This window comes from Drosophila serrata, unplaced genomic scaffold (genome assembly GCF_035046125.1).
Source record: "Drosophila serrata isolate PLE 108 unplaced genomic scaffold, ASM3504612v1 contig_30, whole genome shotgun sequence".
Taxonomy (NCBI): domain Eukaryota; kingdom Metazoa; phylum Arthropoda; class Insecta; order Diptera; family Drosophilidae; genus Drosophila; species Drosophila serrata.
The window spans coordinates 789318-814655 of NW_028256928.1; the positions used below are offsets into that span (position 1 = coordinate 789318).

General features: G+C 43.2%; 5 protein-coding genes across 7 annotated transcripts; 2 read left to right on the plus strand and 3 right to left on the minus strand.

Moving 5' to 3' along the window:
• Positions 1-472: 472 nt before the first annotated feature.
• Tk (Tachykinin) lies at positions 473-13433 on the minus strand. Of its 2 annotated transcripts, none has more exons than XM_020942985.2 (4): positions 12966-13433; positions 1484-2210; positions 1155-1389; positions 473-1044 (listed from the first exon to the last, which is right to left on the minus strand). In XM_020942985.2, the coding sequence occupies exons 2-4, from the start codon at positions 2150-2152 to the stop codon at positions 1031-1033; spliced, it is 918 nt and encodes a 305-aa protein (XP_020798644.2). In that variant the 5' UTR covers positions 2153-2210; positions 12966-13433; the 3' UTR covers positions 473-1030. The 2 variants fall into 2 exon arrangements, with proteins under 2 accessions (XP_020798644.2, XP_020798646.2); XM_020942987.2 differs by having other exon boundaries at positions 1155-1365; positions 12966-13136.
• Positions 7534-10549, plus strand: Ect3 (Ectoderm-expressed 3). Its single transcript, XM_020942984.2, has 4 exons — positions 7534-8466; positions 8529-8743; positions 8821-9238; positions 9314-10549. The coding sequence occupies exons 1-4, from the start codon at positions 8237-8239 to the stop codon at positions 10371-10373; spliced, it is 1923 nt and encodes a 640-aa protein (XP_020798643.2). The 5' UTR covers positions 7534-8236; the 3' UTR covers positions 10374-10549.
• A 2317-nt stretch (positions 13434-15750) lies between the features above and the next one.
• Positions 15751-18364, minus strand: KLHL18 (Kelch like family member 18). 2 transcript variants are annotated; one of them, XM_020943018.2, is made up of 5 exons: positions 18248-18364; positions 17921-18167; positions 16978-17831; positions 16652-16910; positions 15751-16587 (listed from the first exon to the last, which is right to left on the minus strand). In XM_020943018.2, the coding sequence occupies exons 2-5, from the start codon at positions 18050-18052 to the stop codon at positions 16105-16107; spliced, it is 1728 nt and encodes a 575-aa protein (XP_020798677.1). In that variant the 5' UTR covers positions 18053-18167; positions 18248-18364; the 3' UTR covers positions 15751-16104. The 2 variants fall into 2 exon arrangements, with proteins under 2 accessions (XP_020798677.1, XP_086689224.1); XM_086833098.1 differs by lacking the exon at positions 18248-18364 and having other exon boundaries at positions 17921-18232.
• Positions 18365-19001: 637 nt separating this feature from the next.
• On the plus strand, positions 19002-23351 carry GCC185 (GRIP and coiled-coil domain containing 185 kDa). Its single transcript, XM_020943024.2, has 5 exons — positions 19002-19225; positions 19288-19387; positions 19446-22519; positions 22581-22698; positions 22750-23351. The coding sequence occupies exons 1-5, from the start codon at positions 19196-19198 to the stop codon at positions 22833-22835; spliced, it is 3408 nt and encodes a 1135-aa protein (XP_020798683.2). The 5' UTR covers positions 19002-19195; the 3' UTR covers positions 22836-23351.
• DCAF12 (DDB1 and CUL4 associated factor 12-like protein) lies at positions 23081-25230 on the minus strand. Its single transcript, XM_020943025.2, has 4 exons — positions 24835-25230; positions 24204-24758; positions 23745-24149; positions 23081-23683 (listed from the first exon to the last, which is right to left on the minus strand). Exons 1-4 carry the CDS (start codon positions 25099-25101, stop codon positions 23531-23533), a joined length of 1380 nt encoding a protein of 459 aa, XP_020798684.1. The 5' UTR covers positions 25102-25230; the 3' UTR covers positions 23081-23530.
• Between the last annotated feature and the right edge of the window lie 108 nt (positions 25231-25338).

Consider the following 25338-nt stretch of genomic DNA (forward strand, 5'->3'; position numbering starts at 1 on the left):
GGTTTCAAGTTGATGCGCAGTTTAGATTTCGGTTATTCCCTCAACCTTTAACACTCTATTATTCCAACATTATCAGTGCTGTTCCTAATTGTTTGTGTTTTTTGTTTTGTATTTGCAAACTTGTAGCGTGTACCTACATGTGTAGATGAAATTAAATTCTGGGAAGTGTCAGCAGAACATTTGATGTCGATAATTTATATTTGTTTCTTTAAAAGAAAGAACATTCACTTTGGTAGGAAGTTTCTAAGAACGATAATTAAAATTATTGTTTATGCTATTTAAATAAATATCAGCTTATGTAGTAGACATAAACCAGGTTGACCTACCCTTAAATTTATCATATAAGCCCAAATAATTACCATACCATTAAGATAGTTTTCAAAAGAGTATACAACTATCAAAATGTCAATTTTATATATTTTTAGCTGACTCTTCCACTCAATAAAAAAGTAACTTATAAGCAATTTAAGTATTTGATTTCACTTGTGAAATAATTATTTATTCATTATTTACCATACATTATTTACAATATTCATTTGTGCTATTTATGTATGTGTACATATATCTCTTGTATACGTAGATGTACCACAACGAAAGTTGTTTAATAAATATACATCTTGAAAATAAATAAGTGTTTCCTCTTCTTTGTTTTTTTTTGTCCTTTTCCTTGTGCATTTCAATTAGTTCTATATTAGTGTTGTTTATAATTTTTATTAAGAGTTCACACTTAGATATGCAAATAGTTTAATTGAAGTTTCATTCAATTCCAATCAATATACAATACATAATTAGCAAGTCTCCAATATACATTAAGCTGAAACTAAGTCGTGGGATTTGTTTTGTGTGAAGTTTGTTGATGTTTCAAAAAATCTCCAGCCCAGTGATTATTTAAAACACCCTTTGTATTCCTTCTCCAGATTCCGTCTCTGCTCCATCGATCGATCACCTGCTTGCATCCTGTCTTGATTTTCCTATTTCCGTAGCTCTAAGAGGAACTTCCATCACGACCATTCATATTGGGGGGCGAAGTCTACTCTAAGAGAGCTGAAAGAAATATTTAAAAATTTATTTAAAATACTTTAAACCACTTGAATGAGTAATGAATATGTTTAAACCAGAATTAAAGACTTAATAATATCATAATATAAACTCACCTTCACGTTTGCCACGCATGCCCAGAAAGCCACTAGGCGCCCTCTTATCACCCCATAGGTAGAGCCAAGGATGGACCAGGTACTGCGGCTGACTCTCCAAGTTCCCGTTCCCAATGCCATCCGCCTCCAGCTCACTCTTCTTGCCACGCACCGCCACAAATTTGCTGTTGAAGTCGGCGAAGCGTTGCTTCTTTCCCCTCATGTCGTAGGACTTTTTAAAGAAATTATGCCAGAACTAAAAGCGATTAGATTTTCTACTTTCTTAAGGTTAACTATCCAAGGGAAATATCAGAATTTTAAAATAATGAATATATACTTTTGTTACTTACCTCTGACAGAGCAGCTCGCTTGTAGTGCTGATGCGACACATCCTTCTTGCCGCGCACTCCCACAAAGGAGTTCACTGGTGCCCGTTTCTGGAGCAGATCCATGGGCTCCTCTGCCTCGCTTTCACTGCTCTCATCATTGGCCAGAAACGAGGGTCTCTTGCCCCGCATTCCCGTGAATCCGGTGGGTGCACGCTTGCTGACATCGCCCTGACCCGTCACCAGGCGGTCGAGGAAGTCTTGCAGCAGATTCTCCCTCAACCGTTCCTCTTCCAGATGCTGCAAGACGTCGGTTAGGCGGGCACTTATCGGGATGAACTTCTTGCCACGCACGCCCACAAAGGCAAGTGGGGCCTTCTTGAGCCGCCGCCCGTTCTCGGAGTAGTAGTTTTCCGCATCCTCATCGGCATAGTCCAGAGGATCGGGTACGGACCCAGCTCCTAGCCAGTTTCCCTCTGCATTATCCCGCTCCTCGTCCTTTTTGCCACGCATCCCAATAAAGCTGGAGGTGGGCGCCCGTTTGGCCACGCGGCGGGTCTCCTCGGCTCTAGGCGGTTGTGTGCTGGCGGAGAAGGAGGATGAGGACTCCGCCTCCAGATCGGCGTCCGTTGTTCCCGTCAGCAGGAGCAGCAGCAGCAGTGCCACTGCGATCGAAGCACTCTGACTGAGCATTGGACGTTGACTGCTTTTAGGCGGGAGTGAAATTCTAGGAAAATGCTGGAAAAGCAAACTAAAACGGAAAAATTTAAATGGATCTTAGGAGATAAATTTGTTTATAAGTAACATACTTAAAAAAAAAGAATGCATTGTACTTAAATTGTATATAATTTAAAGGTATAACTTATAGGAACATCAATTTCTGATATGTTTACTTGGCTATAATTTTTCTTCACATTTATACACTCCGATTATTTTCAATTGAAAATTTCATGAATAAGTATTTTCTCTAAAACTTACAACATTTGACTGTCTCAGGGAAAATAGAGGCAAACACACATACATACTTATCAGGGGGAAACCCTCCAAAAATGTTTTCCATTTCATTTCCTGTTTTGTTTGTTTTGGTTTCTTTTTGGTTTTGCATACATTTGCCTTGGTGCACTTAGACTCACAAATGCCTCGCGGCGGCGGCGTCTACTTGACCTTTTTTGCGGCCGGGTTCTGGGCCAGAGTGCGGCGTGAGTGGGTTAAGGAATGGGTTAAGGAGTCTCCTTCGTTGAAGGCGATGGAACTGAGCTGGCTTTAGGATGCATATGCAAACATTTCGCTGCTCGTTTGGCGAGATGCAATCGAGGAAAACTGTAACAGCGACTGCTGCTGCTGCTGCAATTTATAGTTCCCAGGCGTACCAAGGCGAAGGCTACACTCAAGAATTTCTTGATTAAAATTAAGATTTTATAGATTTTATCTATGAACAGTAAAGTTGAGCTATAAAGCAGAATAATTAGTTTATGTAAAAAAGCTTTCACAGAATAGCTGTGCACTTTAAAAAATGATATTATCGGAAGGGTATCGTTTCTTACAATAAAATATAGGTATTATTAAGATGAATGTCTGAAGAGGTATATTTAATATATGATATATATTCGTTTCTTGCTCCTATTTTAATCTTATTGGATTTATAAACCATAAAGCTATTGAAATAAGGTTCTAGTTCTATTCATTTCCAAGTGCAACTTGTATAGCTGGAAGCTATTCTTAACGAGTTGACGCCATGCATGATTACGCCGCAGAGTTGTCGTAAGAGCCACGCCTTGTTAAGTCAAATTGCCATGCAAATGGATATGCCCCTGGCTGCATCTGCATCTGCATCAGTTGCTGGTGATGCTGGATCTGACTCCTTGATAAAGCCAGGGGCTACAAACAGGAGCAATTCGTGTTACAACCGTGGCGACGTCTAACGATGTGCACAGGAAACAACAAACATGTAATTCAATTGATTGCCACCGGCGGCGTCAACCGCAAACAAGCAAACATTGCACGGCGGATGGTGGGCTGGGGGCGGCGGAAAATGCTGGAGCAATTCAATTGAACTTAGCGACATGCATTTGAATTGAATTGATGCTGGCTTCGCCACAATCAACAGGTTGCCCAGTACTTAAGCCCCATCATCAATGTTATGACTTCTGCTTTGTTTTCTTTGGCGTTAGAGCGAAGCTTAAGTGCCTAATGCCCCAAAGTTTTGCTTTTTAAATCCCAAATTATACAAGCACATAGACCAGTAGAAAAGCCAATGGAAAATGTCAAAGTATCAGCCAGAGTTGGTAGAACTTTAAGCTTACAATGGGTTAGGTGTTGCATAGAAAATTCTAAAGGTTGCACTTAAAACTCTTAAGGGATTTCTAATAATTGTATGGTTTATTATTATTCCTTAAAGATCTTTAACAAATCTTCAATATCTAACCAGAATTTCTTTATTTTTCTTGATTATCCCACCGTGCAGTGTTCAACTAATGCCACTAAAGTTTTGCTGCTGCAAAATTAACAGGCGGCAAATGTGCCGAGCTTCCGGTTCTCAAGCTACCTGGCCCCGGCTCGTCATAACACGTCCTGTCGACAGGACGTCAAGCCGACAGCAGACAGTCGGACAATGGATCCGAACTAGGACTAGTCCGGAGGATAGTTAGTTCTCCTTTAGCCCCAGCTTTAATGCGGTGGCGTGCGGAATGCGGCTAACTTGTTAACTTGGCCATGTCTGTTGTCTAATTGTCTATGTAAGCCACCCTTCACCCTCCATCCGTCATGTTCCCCGGTGTGTTCCCCGGTATGTATGTATGTGTGCACATCCCGGAGGACACTTTAAACTGCCGACAGGCGTGTGAGATTAAAGACGTGCCAAGGCGGCCTACGTCTGGATTTACATTTCGGCCAGGACATTGTGTGTGCTAGCTCGGCTTCCTGGTTGTGGGCGGGCGAAATAGGACTATTAGCCCACATAGAGGCCTCCGGATTGTAACCCAAAAAAGGAAAAAAAAATATATATAAAACAGAAAACAGAGGAGCACACAGAACGGAGCCGGAATGAACAACAGAGAAGAGAACGTATGAAATTAATAATAAAACAACATGGAAAATTCACTTTTTGGCCAATTGCCCGCGGCTGCATTCCCCTGTCACCCTTTTTGCATACGAAGAGGCCGAGTTTCGGGCCAAAAGCAAACACCAGGACACACAGTTAATGCATAAAAAATGAGGCGTGACTGTACTTTTGAATCAACTCTCTCTTTTTTTGTGGCCTGCAGCTGATGCAGATAATTCCGAATTTTTACCAATACCGGAACGTACGTGTATATTTTAAATAAATTTGCATTAATGTAGGCTGAGTGTCTACGGCATGCTAATGGCCCGTTAAAGGACACGGATCATTCAAACCTAAAACAACTTGAGAAATTCTCGGAAGGAACTGAAGGTATATTACTTTCAATCAACTCAGTTGAGAAAGGCGGAATATAAATTGGGGTTTTGCTCTGGCGTCAAATGTTTGCAGATATCAGTCTGGTTGAGGACTCAGGATTTGTAAAGGAGTGGTAACCATGATCTGCGAGCTTATGCTCTTGACCAGATCATCTTTCGGGAACAACTGATGGAATACAAAGACAAAACCCTGTTTGTCAGAAATAAATTCAACTGATAGCCTTTAAATTAAAGAGGAACTGATCCCAAGTCAGCCTTATCTTAGGATTTTTCATGTCCACAGTAAAGTCAGCTTTAAACAAAATAATAGTATTTAATAAATTCGCTAAAGTTATTCTTTTAAGAGTACTCTATATTTAAAATAATAAACATTTTTTAAATAAAAGGGTTAACTTTGCAGATTAACAAATGAATTTCAAAATGAAGAAAACTTAAAAGTACAATAATTTCATATTAATTCGAAATCCATTCACAAATAAATTATAAATAGAACCGAATATTGCGTACTTTTAAATATATAATAAACATTTGTTCAATGATAATAATAACAATATTAATAAATATTTAAATGTGTCCTATAATTACTAAAAAAAAAGGTGAAAGATAACTTTAATGGTTTTTGCGATTTTAGAATTCTCTTAATTACACTTTCTTTGAACTGCAGTTCTGCTAGCAACATCGGCGCCATGTTGCAATACGAATGTTGCCAGTGTACTATGGGCCAGAAACAAGAAAGTTTTTGTTGACAAAAGCAATTAAAAAAAAAGATTTTTAGATGTATTAATATTATTAATTTTATTTAAATCGGACAACTAAATCAAATAGCTGCAACAGAAACGATCATTAAAAATTAAGAAACTGCAAAAATATCTCCCCCTCTCTCTTTAAATCTATCACATTCTCAGTCCCTCACTGTTTCTCCCTCTCAGTTTCTCTTTCTCTCTGCCCATCTCTTGAGGTACCCCTTCACTCTCGCTCTCACTTTCTCTGTTCTCTTCCTCGGGGACTATAAATACAGGCACTTCAGTCGCGCTCCCCTCATTCGGTCCGCGGCCTCCCCGCTGTTAACATCTATGATGATAGGTGTAGTGATGGTGATAGTGATTACCCTTCGACCTTAATTACATCCCCTGACGAATGCATAGGGATGACCGGGAAGAAGCTCTTTTCCATGATATGATGAAAAGCCAAGACTATAACTCTACACTGAAGGGAATAAAGCAATGACCCAAAAGGAATAACCCTGTGTTACCATAATTATTTTTCACTTTAAAACAATCAGCGTCAGCTCATACTGATGGGACAAAGGATTGTGGGCCATAGGACATCCATGAACTGCCTGGGCTCCACCGCTTAAAAATTATTATTTATTGTCACAAAAAGTGGTCGATTGTCCCATTGTACAGTGCAATTATTCTGGCCTCATGTTGCCAGCCTCGTTCTTCGGTTCTGGACTTAAGCGGGGTTTCTGGTCAACGCACGATCAGTTTGAGTTCGGATTCGAAGCGGAACGCCAGCCTCGTTTACAATTTTTCACTAACAGTCGCTTTTGTTCTTCTTCGTGTGTTTTTGTGTCGCTGCTCTAAATCAAAGCAATAAGTAAATACCTTTTCTACTTAGTGTCAAGCTATCAGCGAGGTGAGTTTGCCCTGAGTACTCAGCGCAGTATCAAGAAATTCGATCCCGTAAATCTCCTCGTCAATGGGCGCGACAGAACCAACTTTCTCGACACTTTAAAAGCAATGTTAAGGGGAACACAGCGGGGTGTATGTAAACATTACCTACATTCCCTATAGGTTTGGGTTTCGGGGTATGCAAAATAATTGAATTGGGTCAAATGTTTTAAAAATGTAATGCCCTCGGTCCCGTCGCCGATCCCGCTCCGATTCAGTATCAGTATTAAAATGTGTTTGTTCTTGCTACGCATAACAACAATTGGCCCCTTTACATACATATATGAATGAACGGGGAAGTTTTTTATTGGAAATGTTTTGATTAAATGGTTAATTGCAATTTCGGGGCCTTTACTTTACATTTGTAAAGTTCCCCGTACATGCATACTATATGAATATACATCCTATATAAGGGAGATGTCGAAATTATTATGCTTAGCTTATCAGGGCTAAATCATTCAGGAAATTATCAAATGATAGCAAGAAGGGAATCACAAGTTGTAATCAGCAGTTGGGAAATGTACTTTGTATTTTTCTTGTATAGGTGGTGCAATAATGATCGATTTCAAGGCTTATAATTACCGACAAGCTTTAAAATATGTGCCCACATTTTCAATTACAAATAACGATAAATATTGTTAAAAAAAAAAAGAAAATTCCTCCAAGCGGAAAATGGTCACCAAATTTTGATGGTCAGCCATCAGAGGACTGTGAATCATCTAAATAAATACTTTTTATACAAAAATAACATACTGATGCCTGGACAAATACTCTTAGTTTAAAATAATCTCCCGGGAATACGCATTGAAAAGCAAAAAGAAAAGACAACACAAACACACGTAGCAAACATATGTCAAATCGCATTAGCCTGAAGACGTTAAAGAGAACAAAATAAGCGTGGTGGCGATAAGAATGAATCCATAAGAAAATGTATTCGAGTTCTGAATAAAAGAAAAGAACCGAGTCGAGCTCTGTGCCGAGATGAACTCAGTCGAGCTGATTTAGATTGAATTCCCAGGAAGCGGAACGGGTTAAGACCAAATGTCAGGAAATGTCGGAAGAAAATAGGAAATAGACTGGCCACTTAAAGAAATGATGCGCAGCTCTCAGTTCTGATTTAATTGGAGCACGAGATCACTCAACTGGTGCCCTAATTAGCATTGAATATCAGTTATAATAAATACTCACATTTTACGAGACAAACAACCGCAGAGATCTTAAACGTGTGCAACAATATTATAAAATAATACCTATATAACATGTAAATACTCTCTCGAATTAATTAATTGATTGCCATCTTATCCAGAGAAATGTTTGAATCCCAGATGCAACTTTAGAATATTTATGACTAAAGCTAAGCTTTCAATACACTTAATATCAAGAAAATAATGTATTGAAATAAGTTACTTTTAAGGTTTTAAATTTGGAAAGCCAAAGGATCTGAATTTTTATGCCTTTATGAATGAAAATTGAAAGGTCTAAGCATTATAAATGTCAATGTTCTTTAATAAATGTCTTTTAGAATTGTCTTAGGCAATCTTTACTATTTCTACTAAAAACACGTTATTTAAAAGTCTAAATAGAGCAGACTCTCAATAAGTATCTTAGGATTTAAATCACTTATAACCTTTCCTAATCTTGTAATCCATTCCGGAATTTTTTTTTCAGAATGAAGCTGGGGTTAGGACTCCTGGCGGGAACTCTCGTGCTGCTGGGAGCTATCCCGGGTATCGCAGCGAATCGCACTTTCACGGTCGACTACGAAAATGATCGGTTCCTAAAGAATGGCGAACCCTTCCGTTTTATAGCAGGCTCCTTTCACTATTTTCGAGCTCATCCTGGCACCTGGCAGCGGCATCTGCGGACCATGAGAGCTGCAGGTCTTAATGCAGTTACCACGTGAGTTTTTGTTAGTTGTTTAAGAAATCCGAAAGGTAAATTAATCCCTCTAACTATGCCAGCTATGTAGAATGGTCCCTGCATAATCCCCGCGATGGCGTCTATGTCTGGAATGGCATAGCCGATCTGGAGCACTTTATTCGGCTGGCTGTGGGGGAGGATCTGCTGGTCATTCTCCGGCCGGGTCCCTACATCTGTGCAGAACGTGACATGGGGGGCTTTCCCTACTGGCTGCTCAAGAAATTCCCGGGGATTCAACTTCGCACAGCGGATGTCAGTAAGTAACCCATAAAGCGAAGCATTCTTCAATTCAAATTACTAATATCTACCTATATACATATATATTTCCATCAGACTATCTTAGTGAGGTGCGCATCTGGTACTCGCAGCTCTTCAGCAAGATATCCCCATATCTGTATGGAAATGGTGGACCCATCATCATGGTTCAGGTGGAGAACGAGTACGGCTCCTACTTTGCCTGCGATCTCAACTACCGCAACTGGCTGCGCGACGAGACCGAGAGCCATGTGAAGGGTAAGGCGGTGCTCTTCACCAACGACGGACCAAGTGTACTGCGCTGTGGCAAGATCCAGGGTGTCCTGGCCACCATGGACTTTGGAGCCACCAAGGATCTCAGGCCTACTTGGGCCATGCTAAGGCGGTTCCAGCCCAAAGGTCCGCTGGTCAATGCGGAGTATTATCCCGGCTGGCTAACCCATTGGACAGAACCGATGGCCAATGTCAGCACGGAATCGATTTCCCAAACTTTCAAGTAAGTTTTATAATGATGAATGAATGAATATTTCCAGATACTAACTACCGATTATATTCCTGTTGTCCCTTTTAGAGATATGCTGGATAGTGGTGCCAGTGTCAACTTTTATATGTTTTACGGCGGAACCAATTTCGGTTTTACGGCCGGTGCCAATGAGATTGGACCTGGCAACTATATGGCGGACATCACTAGCTACGACTATGATGCACCCATGACGGAGGCCGGCGATCCCACACCTAAGTACCTAGCCCTGCGTCGCATCATTGCCCGCTATCTGCCGTTGCCCAAAGTCCCGGTGCCTGGACCCGTGCCCAAGCGAGCCTATGGAACTGTGCGCCTCACTAGCTGCTGCACCCTACTGTCTGAGGAAGCACGGCAGCGACTTTCCACGGGCTTCGTGCAGTCGGCCACGCCAAAGTCCTTCGAGGCTCTGGGTCAGTACTCCGGCTTGGTGCTATATGAGACGTGGTTACCGAGTTTCAAGCGTGATCCGAGCATCTTGAATGTAGCCGGGGTATCGGATCGCGGCTATGTCTACGTAGATGGAGAGTACGTGGGTTTGGTGGCCCGGGAGATACCTGCGTTTGACATTGCGCTAAGTGTCAGTGCCGGACGTAAGCTGCAGATTCTGGTAGAGAACCAGGGACGGATTAACTATGGCCGGAAGCTTAACGACTTTAAGGGCATCGTACGGGACGTGCGGTTGGACAAGAAAGTGCTGAGTAACTGGAATATGACCCAGTTCCCGCTGGAGTCGTATGACAACCTGGAACAGCTTATAGCCGAGTCAAACGAGGCTGCACGCATGGGTTTCCAAGAAATCCGGAAGCTGCGCACGATGCTTCGCACTGGGCCGGCTATCTATCACGGCCAGATGGAGATTCAGAAGGAGTCGGATCTTGCGGACACCTATCTGGACATGTCAGGCTGGGGCAAGGGCATTGTTTTTGTGAACGGAGAAAATATCGGGCGGTACTGGCCGCTGGTGGGGCCACAGGTCACCCTATACGTGCCGGCACAGGTGCTTAAGGTGGGCTCTAATCGTTTGGTCGTGGTGGAGTACCAGCAGACGCCCACCTCGCTGGAGCTGCACTTCCGGGATACCCCCATTTTGAATGCGAGAACCGTTTAAGTCCAGGACAGAGGACTAACGACTGAGGGCTTTAGCCACGTGCATCCATCGCCATACATCATGCAACATCCGTTAATGTAGATCTAAATGTAAATTTATGCGGTTTAAGTTCTTTGTGAGGCATTAAAGCGACCCCGGGGCGGACGCGTACAGTCTGCCTCGTTATCCTTTTGTAAGAGACTCATTAAAGATGTGGGGGCACCGGGAGCTGAGACGGCGACAGGGAAGGAAACGGCAGTGGAGCGGCAGGCTCGGGCATGTGTGACCTTTGTGCTTTGGCCAAATTAATCCCAAATGATTGAAATTGTAATCTACAGAAATGCGCTGATGACGAGTTCTATCCCAGTCAAAGGCACGGTTCGAGCCAAGTGTCGCGTCTTGGTTCGTTGAATTTTAGGTAGCTCAAACTTTTTTATGACTTCATTTGGTACCCTCTCTGAATCAGTTCAAGGAACTTTCTTAGCTGATTAGTCCTCTTAGCCACTCCTGATTTATAGATGAGTGTGTGTCTCAAAAATTAACTTATTTTTATACACATCTATTCAATATTTAATTGAGTTATTTGTTTGTTTTGATACAAATTTAAGACTAGACTAAAATAAACTAGTTTTAAAGCATTTTTTAAGCAAAAGTAATCCATAGTATAGTCTTGATAATTATAATTCGGAATACTAGACGGCAGTTGCAGAAACCTTTCGTGGATAACCCGTATTTAAATAATTTTATAATGTGGAAGGGAATAATCATTTATAGTACAAAAGTCTTTTCTTTAAGCCCTAAACTACTGTATAATTAAAATGTATGTATTTTATTTGTATGGTGTATTCCCTACGACATAAATATTTCAAGGGCAAAGGCCTTTGTTTTGTATATGTTCTCATCATCGAACAAACAATTCTTCCTTAGAATACATTTTAATATTTATACCAACTTAAATAGTTTTCAAAATATTTTAGCTATCCCCAGTCTGCCCTAGACCTGTAATAAAATATTCACTTAAATTGTGCTTTAGCCACCTGCCCTGTACCTGTGTGTTTGGATGCTATTTTGGTCCAGAGTGCTACGGGCCGGAGAATCACTCCCCGCGTGGCCATCTCCGGTTCCCGTAATGAGTCCGGCAGCCCCAGTTCTTGCTGTTCTTGTTGGCCGGGTTAATTAGTAAGCTTGGTAGGCACACTCACATGCAGTGGCTTACATTTTAAAGCATCTTTTAGGCGCAGCTGCAACTCAAGTATTTGCTGGCTACACACGCTGTAATTGCCCTGTTGTCGTCCGAGTTGACATAAAACAAGTTAAGACCCAGGGGCAGTTTTAAAGCGCCACCTCATGTCATCCGTGGCACGGACCCCCAGGCTCCAGGCCCCGGACTCGGGACCCTGGACAGTAGTGTCTTTGCGGGCGAGTGCTCTCCTAATGGCTGGCGTTGCGTGCCCGGCCACCGGATGTGTGCCATACCCATTCCCGGAATCTGGTTCCCTGCATTGATGTTGCTTTTTATTAGCTCTCGCCGCCGGCTGTCAATTGATGACGTCCATCCTCCATAAACAATGTTTGTGCCCTCGCCGGGCCCAAAGATGTAAAACAAAAAAACAAAAGAAGCAGGTTGCCTGAGAAATGTCCCAAAAAAGTTTGATTATGTGTGTGTTTTTAGCACCCAATTGTAATAAGGATCTGCTCGGCTTATCAGGCAAATTTACACACTGTCAACCTAATTCATCCCGGGTTTTGAGCAATACAATTATCAGCTGCCTCACGTAGTTCCCAAGCAATCCCCTAAAGACCCCATTATAAACTGCACTTTGGAAGTATGGAATTTAGCAGCATTAAGTGAAAATTTCTCTTTTTATCTTCTTTAAATTGAAGGAAAGCTGGTCAAGAAATTTAATGGTTAAATAGTAAAATTTGGTGTCATAAAAACTTGGCGACGTTAATAAAGAGAAGCCCCAGGAGATCGGGAGGGCTATAAAATCTGTTAAGAAATATTAAATAAATCCGCCAAAAACATCCTAAAAAACTGCACTTTTTTCTTTTTGTTTATGATGGTGACATATTTTTGTGATAACAGCGGTAATTATTTTGTATTCCGCTTTCTTATACATTTATAATATTCAAAGGAGAAAATATGTCACGAAGAGCAATCCATGTTGAAATTGGGGAAATAGTTTTGGCTTTTTAAGCATAAAATAGTATAGTAATATTTTAAAGTTAACTATTTTATTTTGTTTATAAATTTTGTTGTTATTTTTTATGAGGTTGACTTAATAAAACGACCCTCACATAAAAAATCTTCTATATAACAATAAGCGATCACTTTGCACATTCAAATAAGTTATACAATGTATATTAGTTAAATTTAAATTTAAAACTTAGCTATTTTAAATCCAGTTAAAATTCAATGAAGAAAAATATTTTTAAGAAATATAAATATTTTGCATAGAATTTTCGGTTTAAAAAAACAGAACACACATCAAATTCTGATCATTTTGTAAGAGCCACACAATTTTATAACTTAAAGCTATTTAAAAAACATGTCGAACATTTTTTAATGCATGCAGGGACAGATGAAATGAATAAAATCAAAGTCTCACTTACAAATGTGGGAAATTTGATGTTTTTGAAACTAACTTTCACTGTTCTTTGTTTTAGTTTTCTGTTCTTTCTAGCTGGGAAGTCGCGTGACGAACGCGCCGAGAAGTATGCAACAACTGAGCGACAGATCGAAGCGGCAACGGACCTTTATAAAAGCAGCGGATGGCAAGGTAGGAAGATGGCGGGCGGATGGGAGATAAAGCCGAAACAGGAAGCACGAGCGGCGGGACACGAAGGCAAGCCGAACGTGCTCGTGCCCATGTGCGTGTGTGTTTGCTCGAGTTCGTGCATATCAACAATTGGTCGAATAGAAACTGAGGCGTTGGCGAAGGGGGGTGGGGGTGGCCTGCAGGGGCTTTGTGGTGTCTGTGTGTGTGTGAGGGGATGCCAGTGGGCAACCGAAACCGAAAGCGCGGAGTAAAAAATATGCCTCCTCGACGAGCAATTGAATTGAACGGAAATTCTGTTTGCATATGTGAATAAAACATATGCAAAAAGTAGGCGAAATGCGAAAAAAGAAAAATATAAAAAGCAATATAATCGTGGAGGAGGAAGGAGAAAACAGCTAGCAGAAAGGACAACGGTGCAGCCAACTGCCTGGCCAACTGGCGAAATTAATTTCAATTTTGCTTATTTTCGTGCTCTCTGACTTTTTCCGAACATTTTAATATTTATGATTTACCTGGCACATTGTTGGTTTTGTTCCGGCTATTTGTCCAAAAAAAAGTTTTAATTAAAATTATTTACAGGTGCAGCCCATTAAGCAAACAAAACTAGTGTCCTCAGTAAACAAACACACAGCCGCAACAATAATAAATTCGGGTTAAATGAAGTTTCAAATTATAAACAATAAATAGATTCTTCTTCATTCTTGTCACCTATTTGTAAATACATAATAAATACATTTTTATAATTCAACATAACATTTCCATTTTGTTTGTATTCGAAATATTGAAAAATGTTTACAAAGATTATGTGTTCACATATAATATAAAATATAAATAATAAAATTCAGTTATTTAAATTTTGAAAATTGTACAGTTTCTAGGTGAGTTAAGAGCAAATTTTCAGGGTTAATTCCTCAAAACAGATTTTATTTTTTCTACCTTAGCTGTACATTAAACATTTAAAATTTAAATAATTCAATCAATGAATAAATGTATTTAAATCGTATGCACAAATTGTGGCAAATGCGTCACAAGGCGGTGTGTCAGAAATGACGGTTAAATAAAGCCAGAGCTTGAAAATCTTTTGAAGCTGCCCGGCCACCAACAATGCACTTGAGGCGAGGTCGCGGCAGTGGCATTCAAGATAAGACATCCGGAACACCCACTTGCAAAGGCCAAGTGGATGCCCACACACACACACACATCCGGGGCCAGTAGTTGTTCTGTTTGTTGCCACTATAACGCCAATTTTTCGGTCTAAAATTAACCATGGAAGCACCGCTGCTTCCTGCTGGAATAATTTTATCGTTGCCTCCTTCCTCGAGATAAATATATATATGTATGCATATCCTGTCCGCTGCGGCACCTTTGCGTCGTAAAAGTTACACTGTACACGCGCAGCTCTGAAAAAATTTGCATTTAAATTGCAATGTATTTCGGGGCGGAAAATGGCCAATTGCTCAGGGCACCGCAATTAACAGATTTGCCAAATAACTGAATCATTGGGCAACAACTGACATAAACTCCCATTGCCAGAGACCCATAGCCCCCCTGTTGGTGACGCAACTAAATATTTACTCCAACCAACCATTGGTAAACATAATTATCATTTAATTAAAATAAAATTGCCCATCGATAGACAAGCAATTTGTGATTTGATTATCGAAATCAAATAAGACCGCCGCAAAGCCTTCTCGCTTGTGTAAATAGCCGCGTTGCGGCTGCGAATGGGTAACAGGACCAGATAAGGTCCTATCTGTCACTGGAACTCCAGCTCCAGCACGAGTTCTGATAACTGCGGAATATGGCAGGCGGTTAAGTGTCCGTTTGATTGGATTATGGCCCTTTTGCAACAGCGGATGACATTTTATGGGCCAGTGATAGACAGCAAATTGGTTTTGTTTTCGATTGCGTCTATTTTCGGTTGCGGTCGTACCACCTGTTGCACTGCGAATTCCTTTGGCTCCCCTCCATTGAGCAGGTGGTGCAAATTCAATTTAAAATTGCACTCTACGCGACAGGGTGGCCCACAGAATTATTGAGGGATGAGCAATGGAGGATTGCCAACTGAGATACAGCGAGGGGAGATCAATCGTTTTGGGGTTTTATTTTCGGTAATCATAATTGGAAACAGGTAGATTTTTATACCCATCCTGGCAATTTAATCACGAAGTTTTAAAAAAGATTGTACTAAAGATCTACCCCATTAAGCAGTAACAACATAAGACTTTAAATCTTCATACGTACTCTGAGAAACGTTAATTAAGTAATGCATTCCGAATTTATTGAAATTTAAATAAAATTTATACTGGTTCTAGTTCAAGTTCAGAGTTATTAACTTTTGACCCTGCCCTCGTCGCTTTTCCCACTTTTTGTCGTTCAATACTTTGTTGTTTGCCAGCCATTTATTGTTGAGCAAATAAAACGTATTTGCCGCCCATATGGATGGTCGAAACACAATTGATTTATACGTAGAGCGAATCCCCAGTTATTGAAAGTGACAAAAGTAAGTATAAAAATGTGGTAAGCGAAAAAACATGCGCTTATTTTAATACCTTTTAAAGAAAATTGCACACAAAATGGAATGACCTTTTCCAGTGGCAAGAAAAAACTCCAATAAATGAAATTTCTCCCAACATGCTATACACATGTTTTTATTTAAAGGATTTAAATTGAATTAAGGATTACATGTTTACAATTTTAGTGAGTATTTAAGGCTAGGCGTAGAAGCTAAAAAATTAAATAACTGGAATGATATAAACACTAAAAGGATCGAGACGAATATATGAACATTTTTATAAGATCTAAACGAGCTTAAGAAACTGAGTTGAGCTGCCACGTGGCGGACGCCCGGTGCGGCTAAAGCTAGGTTACACTCAACAATCGTTTCTAGACTATATATCGCTTCAATTCACATAAATTACCTATTACGAAAGTGGCTAGAGTATCGGATTTGGCCAGAGGCCCCTTGCGGGTTATTCGATCCGAATAACACCAGCCCCCACACCGCCACTGTGAGCACACATTGGCGGCATAAAGGTCCATTTGTCGGTCTCCGGATCATACACCTCGACAGTGGACAGATTTGACTCGCCATCATAGCCACCGATGGCCCACAGCTTTCCCATGTTGGCGGCCAGGGCCACTCGGGAGCGCTTGCAGTTCATGGGCGTCACCAGTTTCCAGGTATCCGTCTGAGGGTCGTAACACTCCACGGAGCGTAGGAAGGAGTTGCCGCAGTATCCGCCGCACACGTATATCTTACCATTCAGAGTGGCCACTCCTAGGCGACAGCGACGGTTAAGCATCGGCGACATCTTAACCCAGGCATCCTCGTTCTGGTCATATCTCTCCACAGAATCGAATATCGACAGTCCATCGTGGCCGCCGAGTGCATAGACATAGCCATTTAGTTGCGTTACTCCGCCAGCAGAACGGTACTTCATCATTTGAGCAACCTACAGAGAGAAATAAAACAGTGATCAATTTTCCCACACTTCGTGGAAGAAGGCCTTGACTCACTGTCTTCCATGTGTTGGTCTTGGGGTAGTAAACCTCAACGGTGTTCAGCGAGGTGACACCATCGTATCCGCCGCACACATAGATACAGTCATCTAGGGCGGCCACACCCACTGCGCTGCGCTTGCACAGCATGGCACAGCCTTGCGACCACTTATTCTTGCGCGGATCATAGACCTCTACCGTGGAGAGGCGTTCGGTGCCATTGAAACCGCCAAATGCGTACAGCTTGCCATCCAACACAGCCACGCCCACGCGAGATCTATCAGTAAATGAGGTCATTAATTAGGGTATAAATGTATGTATAGATAATTTACGGCAACACCCACCTCATCATGGACATCTGTTCGCCCATTTTCCACTTCTTGGTCAGGGGATCGTAGATCTCCACTGTGCTCACAGACTCCCCGGTGCTGGCCAATCCGCCTACGGCGTATATTTGCCCCGTGAAGAACTCGCCACAGCGTTGGCGGGTACGAAAGCTCTGCAGCAGGCCGCGGCGCTCGGGCATCAAATGGAAGTCTTTGGCTTCGTCCAAAAGATCACGACATTGGTGTGAGGAGCGGATGAGCTCCTCGCGGGCCACACGATCCGCCAGGAACTGCGGCGAAAGCAAGGGCAGACGCACTGCGGCCAGCACCTGGGGAAACAGTTCAGATCGCTTGTCCTCCGCGTACTTTACCCATTTCATACAGGCTTCAAATATCACCTCCTCAGTGCGAACGTTGAGCTCGTCGCGACGCATAAGCTCCAAGAGCTGGTCGCAGTCCAGCGAAAGGAATTCCTCTGACTGGGAGACTTTGGCGAAGTTCTGGTCAATGTACTTGTCGGCTGCATCGATCAACTGGCGGCAGATCATCGAGTCGGCGAAGGTGCGAATGCCCAGAACGTTGTGCGGGTGGAAGCGGGAGATCAGGAAGCTGGCGCAGGCGTCCCGGACGTTGGACAGCTGCAGGAACGACGCGCCCACCATGAGACTCTGAACGTTCTGGTTGTCGATGCGGACCTGGCCGCTATACACATAGTTGATGAGGCTCTCCAGAGCGCTCGGTTCGATGGCGCTCTCCTTCATGGTGATCTCCTTGATCCGGCTCTCAGCCATGTTGTTGGTGAACATCGCGTAGAAGTACGGGATGGTGGCCGCCAGCACGACGCGGTGCGCGGAGAACGTCTGATCTTCAACCTGCAATAATTCGGATGGCGTTTTATATTTAGACACCAAGATAATGGTAACGCCTGCATTCGAGCTGGGGGTGATTGCTCGCCACCGACCTTCAGTGTGACATCGCACAGCTTGCCCATCCTCCGGATCTCCTTGAACAGCGGGAAGCTTTCGCCGAACAGCTGCTCATGTTTGTAAACGAAATACTGATCCTCCAGTTGGCTATTATCACTTAAATCCATCACTTCCAAGGATGAAAAGAAAATGATAAGGGACACAATTAGTGATGCCAAATATTGTTTGCTAGTGCAGTGCTGGGTGTGAGCGTTCGCCGATAGACATTATCGATAGTAGAGGCTGATTCGATAGTTTACAAGCCCAAAAAGTAATTAATTAATTAATATGAATTTAGCAAGTTTTAGCATTGCTTATATTACCTTTCACTAAATATTTCTTTGATTTCAAATTCTCCTTACTATAGAAGTCGGAATAAGCCGGATCGGACTACTAAATCATACAACTGCCATAGAACCGATAGTTGAATGGAAATTACAAATAGCATGTATAGGAGAAAGCTGAGGTTTTTGCTTCGTTTTAATGGTAAATAAATATATTTTATTTTATTAATTATTAATGATCCTGTTGCAATCTACAAGGCTATAGAAGCTTTTAAGGTGTCGAATTTTGCTTTCTTGCTTGTTATATTATTAAATATTTGATTTTTTATATTTTAAAATTTATAAATTTATCTGGAATTTGGTAAAATATTTAATATGTAATGTAAAATCACGTCATGTAATGTTTTTTGTTATACGTATATATATATTTTATATATATCTATTTATTTATTTTAAGATTTCGGTTTTGCGTCACCTCATCATGGTGCAAAAATAAATTTGCTTTAATAATAAAGTTATATAATTTATATTTGATTAATTATTAATGATCTTATTATAATCTACAAGGCTATACAAACTTTGGTGTGCCTAATTTTACGTTCTTTCTTGTTATATTATAAAATATTTGGTTTTATATATGTTACAATTTATAAATTTATCTGGAAATTGGAAGAATTATTGAAAATGTAATGTAATGTCATGTCATGTAATGTTTTAAAATTTATGTGTGTATATATTTAATATTAATATATTTATTTTCATTTTTCGGTATTGCGTCACCTCATCATGGTGCACAAATAAATTTTCTGGCTCTGGCAACCCTAACAGCTGATAGTGTGTTTTCTTCAGTCTGATTTAGGACCAAAGCAAATTTATTTCCCCAACATCTTTTGTTGCTGCATACAAAAAATAGCCGCGACCTGCTCCAACTGAGGCATAGATGATAGGACCAAATCTGTCTGCGAGGAGGGGCAGTTAGCAATCAACATGGAGACCGCACCACCGAGAGAAACACAGGTCAGGGCGGAGATTTCGCTAAAATTGTTGATGACGTCTCATCTTGTTATTTGCATTTGCAGAAGAATACGAATCCAATTGAGGCGCTGAGCAAAGATGAAATCATCACCAAATACAAGGGCTTGCTTAACATAGCCAAGAAGGCCAAGCAGGCCAAGGATGGTGAGTGGAGAAGAGAAACTTCCAGAAGCTACGATTGACCACGTCGTTCCACTTCCAGAACTGACCGAGGAGAACCGCCTGCTGAAGGAAGCCCTAAAGCGGGCGGCGGAAAAGCAGAGCAGCCTTCCAGCCATGCAGGAAATGGTCCAGGAGTTCACGGAGAAGAACCTGATCCTCACCGAGCAAGTTAACACCCTGAAGCGAAAGACCAAGGAGGATAGCGACCGGCTAGAGCAATTCGAGATCGAAAATGAGAGCCTGAAGCGGCAGCTCGGGCGACTGAGTGACGAAAACGATGACCTTTTGGCCGACGTGGACCGCATGGAGAAGGCGATGCAGCAGGTCAATGCCCTGGGCAATGAACAGCGAAAGAACTTGGAACTGCTGGAGGTAGACATTGCCAAAATCAAGGAAGCGGAGGCAGAGAACTCTCGCCTCCGAGAGCAACTAGTCACGGTAAACGAGGAGTCAACACTTATGCAGAAGAAGTATCAGAGCATGAAGGAGCTCAACTTCGAGCAGCGCAAAAAGTTCAACTCCTTAAAGGATCGCTTCATCGACGTTCACCGCAAGCTTAAGAATCTGAAGGAGTGCAAGTGCGTGCTACTAGAGACACAGCACGAGTACGCCGCCTCCGTCTCCAAGTGGCAGGCGGAGATCATCAGGGCTTCCCAGCTCCTGTGTGGCAAGATGTCTTCTCTGCAGGCCGAGAATGAGCAGCTGAAGCAGGACACCGAAAAAGCGGAAAGTAATCGTCGCAATGACGAATATGCCCTAGATCGTAAGAAACTGCTGCTCAGAATCAAAGACCTCGAGCGCCTGTCCAAAACGATTAAGCAGTCACAGGAGCACCAGCGCAGCAATCTCGATGTACAACGTCTTTGGGACAGATTAAGTACCATTGAAAAGCTGGCAGGAGTCGTAAAAGAACAGCAGAGAGCGGACAAGGAGCACTTGGCCGTCGTAACGAGGCAGCAGCAGAAGAACGAAAATCATTCCAACAACCTAAATGTGGCCGTCTTCCAGGCCAAACTCTCCCAAATGCAAGGCCTCGTCCAAGTCATCGAAAAGGAGCGCAGTAATCAACAGATTCAGCTGCAGGATCTGGAGGCCATCTGCATAGAATTGCGTCAACACAACGAGGACTTGCTCACGCGCTTCCACCTCAAAGAGCAGGAGCATTCCGAGTTGCTGGCCGAAATGCGTGAGCTGAACGAGGCGTTAAAGGGACGTGGCGATGCCATCTCCCGCCTTCAGGAGCAGCACGAAGCACAGGTTAAGCGGCAGCAAGAACTAGAGGCTCAATTGTCCGGGAGTCAGCAGGCGACGCTGGATAAGTTACAGATAATAGAGCAACTCCAGAGCAGGGTTGACGAACTAGAGCAGGCTAATGCCGATGCTCAAAGTGATGTACTGTCCACATCGACGATATCACGGGCCGAGGAAGTGAGTCGCCTACGAGAAGTGGACGAAGGCTACGAGGAGAAATACCACAAACTCAGGGCCCTGGCTGCGAAACTGAAAAAGAAGCTGCAGGAGCAGACACAGCAACTTAAGGAGATGGATGAGAGTGGAGCCATCAATCAGGAGGCCCTGAAATTGGCCCAGGCGCAACTGCAGCAGGACCTGAACGCGGCGCGCGCTGAGAACCAAAAGCTCAAATCAAAGGAGAAGACGAAGAACTCGAGTGTGCTGAATCTTGAGATCGAAGCAGCCGAGAAATCTCTGGCGGATGTCAGTGCCAAGTTGACAGCTAAGTCAAGCGAGTTGGAAACGGTACGAGAATCGTTATCTAGCAAAGAAAACACCATTATCCAGCTGCGGAAGGAAATTGCCATTTTGGAGGAGGCCAAAAACGGAGAAGCTACGCATTCCCAACAGTTAAAAGAGCAGATCGATCGCATGCAGGTACAGGTCAAGGACGCCGTTCACAGCAAGCAGCAGGCACTCACCAAGAACAAGGATTTGGAGCAGAGTGTAGAAAAGGCCAAGGCGGAAGCGGATCAATTACGTCTGCAGCTGGCGGAAAGCGCCCAGCAGTACGAGAGCCGGCTAAACAAGTCCACCGACCTGCTGACCAGTCGAACCGAGGAGCTGGAGGCGCAATTGGCAAGCGAAAAGCAGCTTAAGCTGGCAGTTCGAAACGCAGAGCGAGCCCATGAGGATCTGCAAATGGAGTACACGGAATACAAGTTAAAGGCGCAAGCGGTTCTGCGAAAGAACCAAAATAAGGGCACCAAAGAGCAGGAGCTGGAGGATGAGTTGAGCGCCCTGAGGGAGAGCGAAAGTAAACTGCGGGTCAGCAACGAAGGAAGAGCTGAACGCCTTGCCCAGTTGGACGGCCAGCTCGAGGCACTGCAGCAGGACAATGCTGAGCTTCAGAAGCGTAGCAAGGAGCTGCTGGCACTAGTGGACGAATTGCGCCAGAAGAACGATCTGCTGACACTGGACAATCAGCGCCAGCTGCAGTTCGAGCACGACCTTATGCAGCAACATCGCCAGGAAATCGATAAACTAGACGCTGGTTATCAGGAGCAATTAAAGCAGATGCAGCAAAAGGTGGAAGAGTCCCAGCAGAAGCAGCAGCTCAACGTCTCCCAGCGCAGCAACACATCCGCCGTAAGTGGTGAGCCCAGTCCGGAGCAGGCCAAGATTGACTTCTTGCTCATGGACCACGAAACGAATTTGGATGGCGTTGCTGGAGCTGATATCTCCCTGGCCCAACTGGCAGCCCAGCGAAAAATATCCACTGCCTCGAGACGATCACACGACTTTATGCCTCTTGATGAGCTCCTCAACACTTCCATGAACCAAATAACCAGTGACACAGTGACTACCATATCTAACTTTGGCCGCAGCGTCTCTCAGCAGGAGGACGATGAAGCGGACTTGACCGCAAGCGGAGAATTTGCCGTCCCAATTGCCCAATTCCAGGCCACCAAGGAACGGTTGGTAATTCAGGAAAGCCGCGTCAAGCACTTGACTTCCCTTTTGGCAGAGAACGAACAGGATCTGGCCAAACTAACCCAAATGAATGATATGCTTAAGGAGGAACTGCGCCGCCAAGAGCGTTCAGAGGAACGGGAACAGCATATGCATAATTCGGAGTATTTGAAGAACGTTTTCTTAAAGGTGAGTTAACTTATCCATCTATAAGATTCGAAATAAATCGAAAACTTTCCACTTATTGCAGTTCCTTACCCTTAACAATGCGGATGAACGTCAACGCTTGGTCCCCGTCCTGAATACCATTCTCCGATTGAGTCGCAACGAGATGGAGATGCTGAACTGTGTGGCAAAGGGTCAGAAAGGTAGTGTTTACTGAGATTATTTTGGATTCCGCTCAAATGTTTCTCTTTTAGTTTCCTCAGATGGCACCAGTCGAGGCTGGACGGGATTCCTGACCGCGTGGAGCGGAGGAGGCGGCGGATCCAATAACAATAACTGATTGTCGTCATCATAGAGATAAATGCATAATATTTGGGTATTAGATGTTTTAACATGTGGATGCATTATGTAAATCTTGTAAAATTTCCTTTTTGTATTAATGTATTTTGAAATTGTCCGTTGCTGTTGGGCACACCGTACTTTGTACACACTTGTGGCATTTGTTGATATTCTCCGAGTTGAGCGCCCTATACAGTACTCTCTGAGCAATATACACCTTTATTTTGTATTTAAAAAAAAGGAAGATAATTTTCAATGGTTTCTTTAATTTGAAATTCTATTACCATATTTAGATCAGACTATTAATCAATGCTAGTGTTGTCTATAACTTAGTTTCCTTTACTTGTATTGTATGTACTATATATATATGAGCTATATATAAATAGGATCGATAATTATGAATTTACATTTAGATTTACTAAGTGGTGTATACTGTCTACGTGCAATATACAAACTTAATAATATTTAACCTAACATAAAATCGATTAAATTAAAACTGAGAAATCAAGTAAAACAAGCAAGAACATTTGAGCTTAAAAAAAGGAGAACAATCCAAATCTCGGATTTTGAAAGCTTGAAAAAAAGGGGAGGGGAAATAAAGAAAGAATGGGCAAAAATCATGATCACTAGATTCGAAGAATCACTTAAAAACTAATCAGTTGTGTGAGCCTGGGTCGCATTCCTTGCTGCTCTGATTTATTGCCAAACGCCTGCATAGTTACCCACCAGCGTGGCTGGAAGTGGTCCCCCGGCTGCAAAGAGTCGCATCCTTGTGCTGTCGTAACAGTGCGTGTAGATGGCGGGAACGTATTTCACCTGCTGGAAGCCGTCCATTTCGTCTTCGGGGTACTGGAATAAAACATGCGCGTGAGTTCAATTTATTTTAATGATTTGTTAGCTCACAACTTACCACAATACCTTTACTGCACTTGAGGGCAACTGTGCGGGAGGCGTTAACACTACTCTCCAGATACTTTCCGGCGCGGATGTCATAGAACAGCAGCATTCCCAGTCCTGTTCCTACTGTCAGGAGGTTACCCTCGAAGGAGGTTGCTCTTATTCCGCATCCGCTGTACCGAGACGTGATCTTCTTAATAGTTTGCAGCGTACGAGCGTCCAGTAGGATGGTATAGGAACGGCAGCCCACGGCGTAGAGGCCGTCGCTGTGGTAGGCTATGCTAACATTATCCTGGCAGTTGGGAAGCTTACGGGAAAGTGTCTGTTTGAAGGTCTCTGCATTGAAGATGTGAATGTAGCCATTGAGAGAGAGGGCTGCTATTTCCTTGAACTCTTTGTTAAAGCAGAGGGAACGTATCTGTAGACAATCAGAGTATTAATATGAATCTATAAGATGTGCAAGTAAGCTTACCCTCTGGGCAGTGCGAACTTCTTTGACGCTGAGCGGGTGTATCGTGGCAAAGGTGGGACACGCCTCCTCACCCCCATCCGGGAACTCCATGTGGTCCTCATTGATGCGCCACAGAGCCATCCGCGAATCTTTCGATCCGGATACCAGGAACTGGTCGTCAAGCCAACACATGCCCATGATCAGGTCACGGTGCCCGCTCTCGCCCACACACACAGGGTCCAGAGTAGGAAGACGGTACACGGCAATGTCGGAGGAGTTTCGCGCCCCGGTGGCGAGGAAGGATCGGCTGGGCGACAGCTCAATGGCATGTAGACCGCCCTGCACCTCTGGGTGATTCGCCCGGCTGTTGGAAAGGGTGGGAATGGCGTCCACTCGCCGCATGTTGACGTCGTATACGAGCAGCTTATTGCACTTGGTTCCGAACACCACCTGTCGGCTGCTCAGCCACTTTGAACAGAAGACCTTGTTTATGTAGCCCAGACTGATCTGCGTCTCGCGCAGCATGTCATGGGTGAGGACATAGCGGCTAGTGTACTCCACGTTCACGCTGCGGCGCTACAGGGAAGACACAGAGTAAAGTTCAAATGTAAGCAATGAATGAGACCCGACTTAAAATACCAGGTATACTCACATCCCGCAGGGAGCTCTCCCTGCTGCGCAGGTAGTCACAAAGATTGTAAGACGTGTTCAGCACCTCCTCCTGCTGCTGGGGCGTCTCCTCGTCGCTGCCCGAGTCTTCGTAGGTGACGAAGTCATCGGGCTTGTCCGGTTTTCGCCTGCGCTCCTGTCGCATCGCCCGTTGCTTGGCCCTGCGCTCCTCCAGCCGTGCGTTGACATGGCAGGACGGATAGGTGCCCACCACGCTGTCGCGGATGGTTCTCACCATGCCATTGAACATCTTGGGGCGATTGGGTTGCTGCCGTTTAGCTGTCTTTTACCAGTATTTAATTACTTTTTCACCGACTTCATTGTCCAAACAAAAATGGTGGTGTGCATATTAGAGCGGAGAAGAATAAGCCGATATCTTAAGCATAAGCGATAGCCAGAAGGTGCGTTAAGCGATAGTTCACGCAAATACCAAAACCATCAATAATTATATGAAGATATTAAGATGTATTTTAGAAGAGTAGATGCA